Genomic DNA, 14539 nt, shown 5'->3' with positions numbered 1-14539 from the left:
AAGCACAATCCAAAGTTTTGCGAGCCACAATATCCAGTGTATCAGATTAGAGGATGAGCAATAAATTAGGACCCTGAACCAAAGTCTTTCCTGGGTGCAAATCTCTTTCTGGAATCAGGTGTCATTAGACATGCAATCCGACTAAGTTCGTGGAAACATCTAGCATATGGGACCTCAACAAAAGTGTTGAAATCAGCACTTCATGGTGGTATTACTTTCTAATAAAAGATAAACTCTAATAATGTTTTCAATAATTACCTGTAGCTCTTTCAGTTTATCCTGCAGACAAGTACTGCTCCTTTCCCTATCAGTAGGGAAATCAGAAGTAATCCTAAATTTGTTGCTTTGCAGGTGTAGTTCAAGAGTTTCTCTGTGTGTATCATACCTGGGAAAAATTAAATGTGACATTACTTCATTTAAAAAATAATACAAAAAAATATTTCAATTACTGTCAATTATGCAGAAGAAAATCCCAGGGAATTTCTGTTGCAGTTACTGGACCACGTGCAAAAATTATGATTAAAGGATAAGAATTTAATAAAGTATAACATGTTTGCATTGATGAAAGATTTTTGGTGGACTCTACAGTTGTTTTAAAAAGTTTACCTCTCTAGTAAACTATTTATAGATGTATTGTGGTTCTTTTTATCCTTCTCCACGTTTTCTTCCTGTTCAGGCTTCCACTCTGGTTCCACGCTCAAATTCTCAACTGATGCCACTGCCTAAACAAATATGCAAAATAGTAAACATAATATCTTCAATATACTTAATTGTCTAGAACAGATAAACACTTTTTGATACAAAAGCATATTACTGATTCTTTATATGCCATACCAGAAGATAATACAATTTATTTGAGGCCTCTCAGCTCAGAGAAAGGTCTTCCCACGGCACAGAGGAGATTTATTACTCCGAGTCTCACCTTCTACTTGGTATGTCAGCAGGTCAAGGCGGTCTCCAATCTCTACATACTCTTGCTGACTGCGACCACATAGGGATCGTCAAAAGTAAACAAAAGCCTAGCATACAGAAGCAGAGGTCTGAAAACAAATACACCTTGTTCCTTTTCCATGCCTTCTTTGTTTTGTTTTTTTTATCCTCACCTGAGGACATTTTTCCATTTTTTGTTCAGATAGAGTGGGAGGGAGAGAGAGGGAGACAGAGAGAGAGAAACATCGTTGTGAAAGGGACACATCGAGTGGCTGCCACCCGCACGACCAACCAGGGCCGGGGACAAACTGCAACCAAGGTACGCGCCCTTAGCGGGAACTGAACCCGGGCCTCTCTGGACCATAGGCTGACACTCTAACCGCTGAGCCAAACCAGCCAGGGCTCCCATGCCTTCTGACAGGCCATTCAGGCTGTGATATAGTACATGTCCACTTACCTAGGATTCTAAATGAAAATTCAATTCCCAAGGAGAGTAAAAGACATTTTAATGAGAAAGACAAATGGGAAATGAACTAGCTCATCTCAGTGACACTGGGGCATCTGTACTGATTAAACTTCACCTCTGAGCCCTGGGCAGTATTGCTCCGTGGTTAGAGCATCAGCCTGAGGACCAAAGGATTTCAGGTTTGATTCTCGGTCAAGGGTACATACCTGGGTTGCAGGTTCAATCCCCATGTCTAGTCAGGGTCATGTGGGAGGCAACCAATCAATGTGTCTCTCTCACATCAATGTTTCTCTCTCTCTTTCCCTCCCTCCTCCCCTCCCTTCCACTCTACTTAAAAAAATCAATGGAAAAACATCCTCTAATGAGTAGTAACAAAAAAAACATATACAAAAAACTTAACCTCTTATACCCTCAATAGTAATATGCACAGTCAATATGTATTCCCAATGGTTCAAAATGATCCCTGTTTTTAAAACAAAAACTGTTTGTACCCTCAATGGAAAATTGCTATGCTCGCTATAGCTTTACTTCATTCTAATTCTTTGAAAAGCAACCTTGCATGATTTAAGTGGGAATTCTCAGCTGCTGGGAACTATCAGATAATTAAAACCATCACTTAATTAATGAGAAGTGGATTATCACACACTTGGCCTTTTTCATTGAGTTTACTTCAAAAATACATTATGCAGCCCTGGCCGGTTTGGCTCAGTGGTTGGAGCATCAGCCTACGGACCAGAGAGTCCCAGGTTTGGTTCCTGCTAAAGGCACGTACCAAAATAAAAAATAAAAATAAAAAGTCCCACTAAGTCTTTAAAAATAAATAAATAAATGAATAAATAAATAAATAAATAAATAAATAAATAAATAAAATACATTATGCACATTGATCACCTTTTTGGTTGATGTCTGATCATCGGAGTTTGCAGATGGCACCTCACTGTGGGCATTCCTCCCTCCGTTCTCAGATGTGTTCACGGTCCCCCTAGGAAGGAAGCACAAATGCCTATTGAAACGGAGGGAGGAAAAATGAAGCCTGAAGGAGAAGGCATAATAAGACTCAATGTTATTTCATTTTGCAAGAGGCTTTATCTAGTTTATCCCTGACGGTAGCTATTCTTAGGAGGCACTAACTTGTTTTTCGACGTGCCTCCCACTGTGGGCTGCAGTGTCGTGTGAATCTCGGAAGCACATTTCCTAAGTCTCTCGATCTTCTGTTCATAATCTTTGAGCACCCTCCTCACTTCTTGTTGACTCTTCTGTGAAGTCAGCTCTTCACACAGCTCCCGCAGGACATCCATGTGGTGATCAAGCTGGCACAGGCTGCCTCCCTCAGAAAAGCAGGCCTAATTGAGAAAATAAAGCAGGAAATGTGTTTCAAATGAGTTTACATAATTAGTCCATGAGGATTAGACACTACCAGATGTGTGTGACTTGAACACCACGATCTTTGTGAGCCGGTCCACCATGTGCCTGGTGCAGTGATGGGCACGGAGAAACAAAGATGAGGCAGTCGGCCCTGAAGGGGTTGCCACAGTAATGTGGAAACCAGAATATGTCACCCCAAAATACACCTTTTTGACACGAAAATTATTTTGAGCTGAAGGCGGTTAAGAAGCAGTAAACAGCCCTGGCCAGTGTGGCTCAGATAGTTGGGGTGTCGTCCTGTACACCCAAAGGTGGCAGGTTTGACTCCTGGTCAGGGCATATACCAGGTTGTGGGTTCAATCCCTGGTTGGGTGCATACAGGAGGCAACCAACTGATGTTCCTGTTTCACCTCGATGTTTCTCTCTCTCTCTCCCTCGTCCTTCCTCTCTAAAATCAATAAAATATTAAAGTGTTATTAAAAAAAATGAAGAAGTAGTAAACAAAGAAAAAGCTTCCCATTTTCTGCCTAGAGATGGGAAATAAAGCCTCCTCTTTTTTTAGGATGCTTCTTTTTTTTATCCTCATTCAAGGACATTTTTGCATTTATCTTAGATAGAGTGGGAGTGAGAGAGGGGAGAAGAGAGAGAGAGAAACATCCATGTGAGAGAGACATATCGACTGGTTGCCACACACATGATCCTAACCGGGGCTGGGGATAAACTGCAACTGAGGTATGTGCCCTTAGTGGGAACCGAACCCAGGACTCTCTGGTCCGCAGGCCGACATTCTAACTGCTGAGCCAAACCAGACAGGGCTAAAGCCTCCTTTTACTGGAGCTAAACACTGCTCAGCCCAGACGTGGCACCAGAGAATGTGTGCACCACCCTTGCTAGACTAACCTCTGTCCTCTGGTCACTTCCTCACTGTCTGCACCCCAGCCCAAACCCTTCTGCTCGTCAATTCTACACTAATGTTCCTTCTTGTCGTCTAAAAGCTATCAGCTGCCTGCTCTGCTCACTTCTTCGGGACTTCAATCTCTCGTGGAGGCTCTCATAAACACGTGAAAATTCAATAAAACGTGTACGCTTTCCTCGTTAACCTTTATCTGTTTAATTTCCAGACCCAACCGGGGACCAAGAGGGGGTCAGGGGAAACTGTTTCCTTCCCTACAGCAGTGACAGGTCAGAGCTACCATCTGCCTTAAGGAGTCAGAGAAAGCCTAGCTCACATGAGGGAACCACCTGAGATGACAGCAGAGTGAGGAGTCCTGAGGGTACAGGGGAAGAGAGGACATTCTTAGCGGAAGGAGCAGCCAAGAAGGGAGAAGCTCCAGATGTTCTGAAAGGACAGTAGTCCTGTGTGCGGAGGGCATGGCGGAGAAGAAGAGAGGCTGACGGCATGTGCTGGGGCCAGATGGCGAAGGACTTGAAAGGCCTCCTAAGGAGTTTGGAGAAGTCCTGAGAGCTGGTGACAAGATCTGTGGTTCAAAGGGGTCGCTCTGGTGATGGGGTTGGAAGATGACGCAACCTTCATCATGCTGAAAAAATAACCCAGGCAACACTGATGGAAAGGATGGAAAAGCAGCTGTTCTGAAGAGAAACAGATGGGACCGTGGGAAGGAGAGGAAGGAGATTCTGAGACAGCAAAGCCTTTCAAAACCAGGGTACATAAGAGGCAGAAGCGTTTGAGAGGAAATATTGGTTCGTGTTTGGACGTGCTGAATGTGAGGACTCTAAAGAACACTGGTGTGCCTCAGTTAGGGACAGAGCCTGAAGCTCAAGGCATAGGACTTGGTGTGAGATCAAGAATCAGCCCTGGCCAGCTTTCCCAGTGGTTAGAGTATCGGCCCGCGGACCAGAGAGTCACTGGTTCGGTTCCCTCTAAGGGCACATACCTTGGTTAGTTTGTCCCTGGCCCTGGTTGGGGTCTTGTGGGTGGCAACCACTAGGATGTGTCTCTCTCACATAGATGTTTCTCCCTTTCTCTTCCTCCCTCTCTCCCTCCCGCTCTATCTGAAGATAAATGCAAAAATGTCCTCAGGTGAGGATTAAAAAAAAAGAATCAGGCGCCATCCCTGTAGAGAGGGCAGCCAAAACCCCAGAATGCATGAAATCGCCTGGAGCAATCATGAAATTAGCCAAAAGCAGGGACTCTCAAAGCTAAAACAGTAAGATAACTCAAATTTTTTGAAAAGGGAAATTTGTGAAGTACACTCAAAGAAGCCCAGCCCTCAAAAAAAAAAAAAAAAGAAAGAAAAAGAAAGAAAAGAAAATAGAAAAGGGCAAGAGAAATGGACATTAGAAGAGCCACAGCAGGAGAAAGTTTGAATTCAAGAAATGAAAATAGCTCTGGCCAGTTTGTTTCAGTGGTTAGAGCGTCGGCCTGTGGTACAGAGAGCCCCAGGTTCGGTTCCTGCTAAGGGCATGTATCTCGGTTGCAGTTTGTCCCCAGCCCTGGTTGGTTGTGTGGGTGACAGCCACTCGATGTGTCCCCTTCAATCGATGTTTCACTCTCTCTCTCTCTCTCCCACTCTATCTGAACAAAAAATGGGAAAATGTCCTCGGGTGAGGATTAAAAAAAAAGAAAGAAAGAAAAAAGAAATGAAAACAGGGGTTAGGACTGTCAAATACATGGAAGCAACCAAACAGGATGGGGACTGAAACCATTAGATTTGCCCCAGTTGGTGAACATCCTCATTTGAACTTTCGTAAAAGCTGTACTTCTGAGGACACTGAGCCCTCCTTACAAAAGCAACTGTGGGTACTTCAGCAACAGTCTGTCACCAGACTCAAGGACAGGGGTCACTGAAACAGATCAAGGGAAGCCATGAACCATTAGATTAACTCAGTGCTAAACTGTGTTCACTTCTAGAAAGCAAGAATCGTAGGCTCTAGTTAGAACTTGAACTGCACAAGGGATAATCCCCAGGGAACAAAGCAGCTGAAATCATTTTCAGAGCAGATTTAATCCTAGGCCAAAGACAAACACAACCCTTTAAGGAAAACCTCAAAATGATGACAAAATGTAAATAGAAAACAGGTGGTTTACTTCATGCTCCTTGATGAGACCCTTGGTCCTTCCTCTGCGAATTAGTTTCTTTTCTTTATTTATTTGTTTTTCAAGTCTTGAAATATTGTCACTAATTTTTCCTTTTTCAATGTCTATTTTCAGTTGTTGAATATACAAACCCATTTTATGATGAAGAGACTGTAAACAAAAAGACACATATTAACCATGGGAGCAAACTGAAAGGTTTTCATTAAAAACACAATAAACATACTTGTAGCAAATGATAGAAATAGACCTTATACAATTCTGATTCATCCTTGTGTCTTTGGGAAGGATGTTTTTAAAATGTATCAGACCCATAAGTATATATTTTTACCCTTTCCAATAACTAGAATGTGTTTTAGTTGGGAAAGACACTGTTACGAGAATTAGACAAGCTGCAGACTGGGAGAAAATATTTATAAAACACACATCTAAGCCAATGCAGAAATAACAAGATGCTATAATGTGTATCCTGGATGGGATTCTGGAACAGACTTAAAAAGCACATTAGGGAAAAACTGTGGAACTACAAATAAAGTGTAAACTCAGTTATTAAGGTATATGAATATTAGTCCATTAATTGTGACAAAGGTACTATATTAATGGAAGATGTTAATAACAGGGAAAACTGGGCATGGGGTATACTGGAACTCTCATACTATCTTTGTAATAATTCTGTAAATATAAAATTGTTCTAAATAAGGTTTATTTTAATGTGTTTTAAGAGGATCTTTAACAGTAGATATTCAATTATATTACTTTATTCTCTCCCTCGCTCCACATATTCATATATACATGCACACATACTCCCAAAAAGACATATTCAGTAATAAATGCCACTTATTGAATACAATCTCTGGTAGGTACTTTACATAAACCCTTGCAACAATCATGCCAAGTCAGTGGGATTATTCCCATGTTATCAGTGAAGCTCCTAGAAGTTAAGCAACTTCCCCAGGGTCACAGCCGCTGGATCCAAGTCTGCCTGCCACCAAAGTCTACACCTATTTTGCTGAAACTTTGGGTATGAGTGTCAATATGTTATCTCAGTCAGGATCCAACCAGGAAACCAGAAAACACTAAACACTTAACTCAGAGGGAATTACATGCTGGGAACTGATTACATAAGAGATGAAAGCCATGGAGGGCACAGTAAAGCAACCCAGAGAGCAGCACCAGCAGAAAGCTACTACCACCGCTGGGCTGGGAGCTTCAGTGGAGTCCAGGCCATAGGGTCACCAACAAGAGGCTGGAACCATGGAACCTGCAGCTAAGGGGAAACACAGCCGCCAGAGACGCTGGCCAAGAAAGAGAAGACAAGAAAGTCTTTGGACTATCCTGTTCCCCACCCCCCTCACCTCCATACCCCCATCCAATCTCCTTATAATCTCCAGTGTTGTCCTTGGTTGAACACAGACAGAAGCCACCTGCTACAGGACCCAGAACCAGCAGCCCTCTGTAAGTCGGGGTGGGGGGTTCCAGGGAGAGATAATCAAGAATGGCTCTGATGACAAACAGATCCAGGGTCACATGTATTAGCACAAGCCCCAGACACATACACATGTCCTTACCTCCCACTTGGCACAGACATCTCTGCTCTTTTCTTCCAAAGACAGCTTCACATCCTCAGTTACAGTATTTTTCAGTTCTTCGACAGCTTTCAAATACTTGGCCAGACTTTTAGTATTAAAAATTAATAGTGCTTCCTATATATATACATATAAAAAAAAGAGGCAAACAAGAACATGAACTCCTCGTTCTACTGCCACGTCCTCCAAGCTGATTTGAGTAGATCTTTCACAGGTAGAACTAGGAACAGGACTCTGTGAATACTGTTTAAAGACTTTGGGAAACTTCTCTTTGTAAATTGGGGTTGATAGCCCATTTGCATTTCTTGAAATCTCTTTGGAAAAAATATTGCAGAATATTTCTTATTTAAATGTAGTTACACATTTGAGACTTCATACTTATGCTATTCAAAATAATTTGTTACCCCTTTGGTAAATAATTAAAAGGTTTATTGTGCAGGGCAATGAGCCACTGACAAGGTTTCCTCTAAAGTTCTCTTCAGTATTGAGCAGATGACCACACTTCTTAAGTAAACAATATGAAGAGGTTACCAGCATATATTAGAGATTAGTGTTGCAATAAAAAACAATTTACAGTAGGGTTAGTATGGCAGATATTTATCATTGTATGTAAGCATTTAATGCTGCAAGAAGGCAACATCACCTTACCATGGACTTCTAAGTTTGCCCAGGGCCAGCCACATTGGCAGTGCCATCGTGGGGAAGGAGAGGCAGTGGATAGGGAAGGGAAAAGTCTTGCTGGCTCTTATTGAGTATTACCTGGCAACACTTTATAAGAAGAGAATCCTGGCTTAGGTAACTAGAGAATGACAGAAGAAAAATAGTTTGGGGCCTGTGAAAGAGGCAGAAAGCTATAAGGAAACAAGATAAAAGTAATATTTGGGGAGAAAGCAAGCAGAGTAGAAATCCGTCCTTATACTCATTATATATTTATTAGAGGCCTATTGCAGAAAAGGTACAATGCTGAGCCCCAGGGACCTTCTCTAAGGCCCCTGGATTTCTAGATGTATGTATGAGGCAGAGGGATATTCTAACCCTATATGAAGGTGGGGGTTCCCACTGCCCCAGTGTGTCCCTGGAGTCCCAGGGGTCTCAGGGAGTATCTGGGAGGCAGGATCCTTGTGTCTGCTATAAAAACAGAGCAACTTCACTAAATGCCAGAGGAAAAAAAAACCTCCATGGCCTCAGATTCCAAAAGGAAGGTGGGCAGGAAGAGGAAAATGGGGTGAGAACTGACCCTTCTAACTCTTCTCTCTGGTCGAGAAGGGCCCAGAGCGTCTACTTTTCCTTTTCCTTCTCTCTTTCCTGAGCAGACCACATCTGTCCTCCTAAAATCCAGCCTGGTGATCATTTAAAAGAACCAGTGATTTAAGGTCAGCTCAGCACTCTCAGCCACCTGGGAGTAAAAGTGGGGGGAAAGGACGGGGGACTGGCCAAAGCTGGTGGTTAGCAAAGCATAAACACATGAGATGCCTGTGGGAAAAGCAACACTGAAAAGGCCGGTGACAGGGCCAGTACGGGTATCAACCCTGAAAACCGACACAGAGTTGAGGCCCAGAAAAAAACAGAGGAGGCCACAGTGGGCAGAGAGAGGCTCCAGTAGGTGCTCTTTCCCCAATAAAACCGGGAGCAGTAGCACTGGGAGCTGTATTGCTTTACTTCATCTCTCTCTCCCACAAAATGCGTTGCTCATTTTAAATGTTCAAGAAGTGGCCCTGGCCGGTTTGGCTCAGCGGTTAGAGCATCGGCCTTCAGACCAGAGAGTCCCGGGTTTGGTTCCCGCTAGGAGCACGTGCCTCGGTTGCAGTTTGTCCCCGGCCCCAGTTGGGGTTGTATGGGTGGCGGCCACTCGATGTGTCTCTCTCACATCGATGTTTCTCTCTTTCTCTCTTCCCCTCTCTCTCCCTCCCGCTCTATCTGAAAATAAATGCAAAAATGTCCTCCGGTGAGGATATAAATGAATAAATGAATGAATGAATGTATGTTCAAGAAGTGTGTTAACTCTAGAATAATGAATGAAGAAAAGAACATCTATTACTGAACTGTTCCAATGGCCCAAGTACTTCCCATCCCCGCCCCTTCCCCAAGTACCTCCCACTGCATTCATTAATAGTGAGTCTCTGAGTCGGATACATCTTAAGCTGCCTATCAAACCATGAAAAGTCAACCTAAAACTGTCTCCATACAAAATATATTGGGTCTCTACCAATATGCATATGTCCATAAATAACTTGTATCATTTTAATAAGAATGTTACCCTATAGCTGAAAAATTGTAACTACTCAAAGTGTCTTCATGTGCCTGATTTTCAGTGAAAGCCTTAACAACACATTTGGCAGCCAGACAGGGCTAGAATTATGCCCATTTTATTTTATTGATTAAAAAAGCCAGAGAAATAAAATTCTTGTTCAATGTCACAGAGTCATCTGTGCTCTTTACACTATATCACTGAGTCTATTGGCAGATCTACAGTAGTATATTGAATTTTTTTTTTAAAATATGGAACGCTTCATGAATTTGCGTGTCATCCTTGCGCAGGGGCCATGCTAATCTTCTCTGTATCGTTCCAATTTTAGTATATGCGCTGCCGAAGCGAGCACTATAGTGAATTTTTAAAAATTCTTCATTTTAATGTTGATTTTTAAGAGTCTCTGGGGAACAGCGTATAAAACTGGGGAAAAATTTAAAGTACAATAACTTTGTGTATAATCACAGCAATGGAAACATCTTGACTTCAAATTAGATAGTTGGCTAATAATAAATACCTTACATTTGATAGTTGAAAGAGTCTCACCTTGTAGTTTGAAATGAGTCCACTCCGGCTCTCTCTTTGGCCAAGTACCTGCTCAGCTCTCGTAATGTATGATTCAAGTTCCTTCAGGGATGCCTCCACCTTCGCCCGGGCATTCAGATCTGGTGAGACATCACTCGAGTTGTTCAACACTGCAACTAATTTTACCATGTTGATCTGTGAAGACAAAAAATTCTCACCTTAACACTTGTCCCAGCTTCTGAGAAAATTCATAAGCTAACAAATACTTCTTTGTGTTGCCCCTTCCATTTTCCCACTGGACATAAGAGTGTTATCTTATTTATTAATTGATATTTTTCTAATATGTTCTAAATTATAAAGAAATAAAATATAACATAAAACTTATATACACATTTCCAAATATTGGAAAATGTCCTCGGGTGAAGATAAAAACAATTTCCAAACTACAAGGCAGCCCCCCCCCCTCCCTTTCCCCATCCTCCCACTGACTGCTTGGTTTTAGAGACTAAATTCACTGAATAGGAATATTAAAGAGAGACCTGAACTTTCTCTTTAGCTTCTTGAATCTTTGCCTGAAGCCCAGCTGTGAGAACATGTTCGAGGGACTCCTGGCTTAAAATACTCTGTACATCCATTTGTAGAGAGTCTTCTATTCTGGACACAAGTTCTTCATACATAGAGCCTTTGGCAAGAAGATGCTATTGAAACAAATTAAAGTGAGATCACAATGAACATTCTGATTATATGTTAAACATTCACCTTAACAATCTCACCTACAGTCACAAAAGGTTAATTACTAATCCAAAATGAAGCAAATTTATATTCTAAAGAATGTTATTTTTAAATTTCATCTTGAAATTTTATATTTATATATTCAGATTCTAAGCAAACACAGTCTTTCATAGATTATTCTTTATATATTGAGCACTTCAATAAAATAAAGACTAGAGCCCTGGCCAGTTTGGTTCAGCAGTTAGAGCACTGGTCCACTGACCGAGGAGTCTCAGGTTCAACTCCCTGTCAAGGGCATGTACCTAGGTTTCAGGTTCGATTCCTGGCCATAGTTGGGGTCATGTGGGAGGCAACTAATCAATGTGCTCTCTCACATCAATGGTTTTCTCTCTCTTCCCCCTTCTCTCTCCCTTCCACTCTATCTAAAAATTAATGAAAAAATATCCTTGGGTGCGGATTAAGAAAAAAAAGACTAGAAGTAATACAATACCAATAGAGAGAAAAGAAGTTGAGAGAGTAGTAATAAACCTTAAAATTAAGTTGCTGTAAGTCAAATCAATCACAAGGGAATCCGATAAATGTTACTGGAGAAAATGACTATTGGAAAATAATTTTTTTAGAACCATGCTTTATACAACATATAAAAATAAATTTCAGATACATCAGAAAGTTATATATAAAATACAAAACTACAAAAAGAAGAGATTATCTGTGAAAACTGATCTGCTCTGTGTGTGGAGAGCCTTTTCAGACAACATAAACATAAACATTTTCTATGTAAAATAGAAAAACCTAAAAGTCAACTACTTGGTAACAATATTTGCTACACAAATGATAATGGGCCATGATTCAACGAGTTTATAAATTCAGTAAGAAAAATACTAAAATCCCAAAGAAAACTCAGAAAATAGAAATCACAAAAGAAAGGCTAATGAATATTTAATAATTGACTCTTACATGTAACAAACACAGTGAGTACGCATTAAAATAATGAGGTATCACTTTTCAGTTATCAAATTAGCAAAAAAAATTTTTTTTACTTACACTCAAAGGTGGCATGGGTATAATAAAATAGAAATTGTACTGTATGATATCAACTATGTTTGATGATCTCATTTATTTTAGAGCAGTGGAATTATGGTGATCTTTATTTTCTTCTTTATACTTTAATGCAGTATTTAAATGTCTAAAATGAGTCCATTCTTTTATAATTTCAACTTTTTACCTTTTTTAATTATAAAAGTACCAAAAGCTCATGTAAAAAAACTTGAATAAGCACAGAAAGTAAGTACATAAAGATAAAGTTCCTCTTCTTCCCCATCCCTCCCTTAGCTGTCATTTAATCAACCATTCACACATTCATTTAAAAACTACTTTATATCACCCTGGCCGGTTTGGCTCAGCAGTTGGAGTGTCGGCCCACAGACCAGAGAGTCCCAGGTTCGGTTCCCGCTAAGGGCACATTTGTCCCTCGGTTGCAGTTTGTCTCTGGCCCCGGTTGGGGTCATGTGGGTGGCAACCAGTCGATGGGTCTCTCTCACATTGGTGTTTCTCTCTCTCTCTCTCTTCCTTCCTCTTTCCTTCCTGCTCTGTCTGAAGATAAATGTAAAAATGTCCTCAGGTGAGGATAAAAATAAATATAAATAAAAAGTACTTTATGTCTACTATGTACCAGGAAATGTGCTAAGAGCTGGGCATAATGCAGGATCAAGACAGAGTTATTTGTATACTCTTATATAAATGTTTCTACGGGTATCAAAGCATAAAGTATAAAAAAGCAACTTTTAAAAACAGTTCGGCAACCTGCATTTCTCACTTTACAACAAAGATCTACTTAATTGCTTCTTAATAGAAGTATATTCTAGCATGTTTGCATGTTCACTGTTAGTTTTTTAAATATTTTTTAAATACTGAATTTCTCATTTCTCAGTCATTTCTTTTACTAAAATGAACTCCAGATATAGCCAATAAATAAATATAAAAATTAAATTAGAAAACCACTGGTAGATGGCACAGGTAAGTTTATATAATATTTCAAAGAAATAAAAAGTATCATTCTGATAAACAATGAAAACGTAAAATGTTATATATACACCATTTCAGAAATGTAGGCTTAAAAGAATTACGTAAATGTTCCTTTATTCCGGGAACTTTCTATCTTGTTGCAATTTATGACATGCTCTATAGATTTTTATAGCTAAGCTTGGAACTCAGTAAAACCACAATTGTAATTTTATTCCCAGGAGAACTCAGTGATATTAAAATACAATCTTGCCTCATTGCTTTTCAATGAGTCGCCTGCCTGAAAATGAAGACAGAATACTTTTAACAACATCCGTCACCCTCCCTGCGTCAAGGAGGAAAAGTGGCTTAATCAGTGAATGAGCTTTGAAAGCACAGATTGTATGATACTGCACTGAGCTATGTGATACTGAACTCACTTATCTTCTCATCACCCTCTCATACAAGAAAATATTTTAATCTCCACTATGTAGATGGGAAAATTAATTCAAGAACTTAGCCTCACATAAGGTATTATTAACCATCTTCCAGTCTATCCTCTGTCTTCAAGCAAAAGCACAGCAAATGATTCAGGAATGAGAATCCATGCTATTTAAAAAACTCCCAACTAAGAAAATTCAAACAGTAGTCATGTAACTCTTTACTCTAAAACTTTTCATTTATCTTAATACATGTCTACAACCATGAAAGCTGTCCTTTTAATATGTTCACGTGCATACCTGCAAAGATGCTTTCACTGAATTATCTATATCATCTTGATGTCTCAGAGGATCCAAAACAGATTTGGTTTCTGCCTCCCAGATTTCCACTCCTCCAGTGAGTTTTTCGACCTCTTCAGCTACTTTTAGTTGCCCAGTGAATTCTTCAATTTCTTTTTCACCATCTTCCCCAGCCTACAACATTCAAAATTATCACTAAGGACAATGTTTACATCATAAAATAATTTTCAATTTAAAAAAGTTATTTCTTTTTTTCCCCAAAGAGTGCTAATTCAACATATTTTAATGATTTAAGAACTTAGTTTTTGGTCAATGATAATAACATTTTATGATAGGAGTTATAACTTTGAATATTAAAAGGTTTATTCACAGATATTTTCTTAATGATAGTATTATTCCTATCAGCTATTTACTATTTTCTCTATTTTATATATAAGAAAATGAAATCTTATAAAATTAGGGTATTGATTCCATACACGTTTTTCTAAACCAGTATACAATTTATCTAAATACAGTTATTGGCAATAGTGAATGCAAAACATTCTCAAGAACAGACAGAATCAAATTTCAACACAATTAAGTCTTTTCCCATTAATAATCTCTCAATATCCTGTGAGTTGATATGCTATAGATTTACATGATAGATACATTCTTAAAGCTGTTTTTTACCAGATCATATTTTAAAAGTATTAGAAGAATATACTATTCTCTATTCTCCTATTCTAGAAGCACACTGCACCCAGCCGGTGTGGCTCAGTGATTGAGTGTTGACCCATGCACGAAGAAGTCGCCGGTTCAATTTCCAGTCAGGGCATATGCCCAGGTTGTGGGCCAAACCCCCAGTGGGGGGCATGCAGGAGGCAGCCAATCGATGTTCTCTCTCATCAATGT

General features: G+C 39.9%; 1 protein-coding gene and 1 non-coding gene across 2 annotated transcripts in view; both read right to left on the bottom strand.

The window, feature by feature from the left end:
* The window catches only part of SYNE2 (spectrin repeat containing nuclear envelope protein 2), a 288966-nt gene that overhangs the window by 193014 nt on the left and 81413 nt on the right, over positions 1 to 14539 (bottom strand). The window contains exons 20-28 of the mRNA XM_036246314.1: positions 13649 to 13822; positions 10715 to 10873; positions 10197 to 10370; positions 7385 to 7519; positions 5811 to 5969; positions 2528 to 2739; positions 2288 to 2378; positions 607 to 722; positions 259 to 385 (exon numbers count right to left, since the gene is read on the bottom strand). Coding sequence (XP_036102207.1) covers positions 259 to 385; positions 607 to 722; positions 2288 to 2378; positions 2528 to 2739; positions 5811 to 5969; positions 7385 to 7519; positions 10197 to 10370; positions 10715 to 10873; positions 13649 to 13822 — 1347 coding nt within the window. The remainder of the gene's footprint in view (positions 1 to 258; positions 386 to 606; positions 723 to 2287; positions 2379 to 2527; positions 2740 to 5810; positions 5970 to 7384; positions 7520 to 10196; positions 10371 to 10714; positions 10874 to 13648; positions 13823 to 14539) is intronic.
* LOC118621133 lies at positions 9896 to 10002 on the bottom strand. The gene has a single exon (XR_004957631.1). It is a non-coding gene; the product is annotated as a U6 spliceosomal RNA (small nuclear RNA).

The sequence above is a fragment of the Molossus molossus genome, unplaced genomic scaffold (assembly GCF_014108415.1).
Source record: "Molossus molossus isolate mMolMol1 unplaced genomic scaffold, mMolMol1.p scaffold_m16_p_1, whole genome shotgun sequence".
In the NCBI taxonomy this organism is placed as follows: domain Eukaryota; kingdom Metazoa; phylum Chordata; class Mammalia; order Chiroptera; family Molossidae; genus Molossus; species Molossus molossus.
The sequence above is the reverse complement of the archived record's forward strand: the minus strand, read 5'-3'. Positions and strand labels throughout refer to the sequence as shown.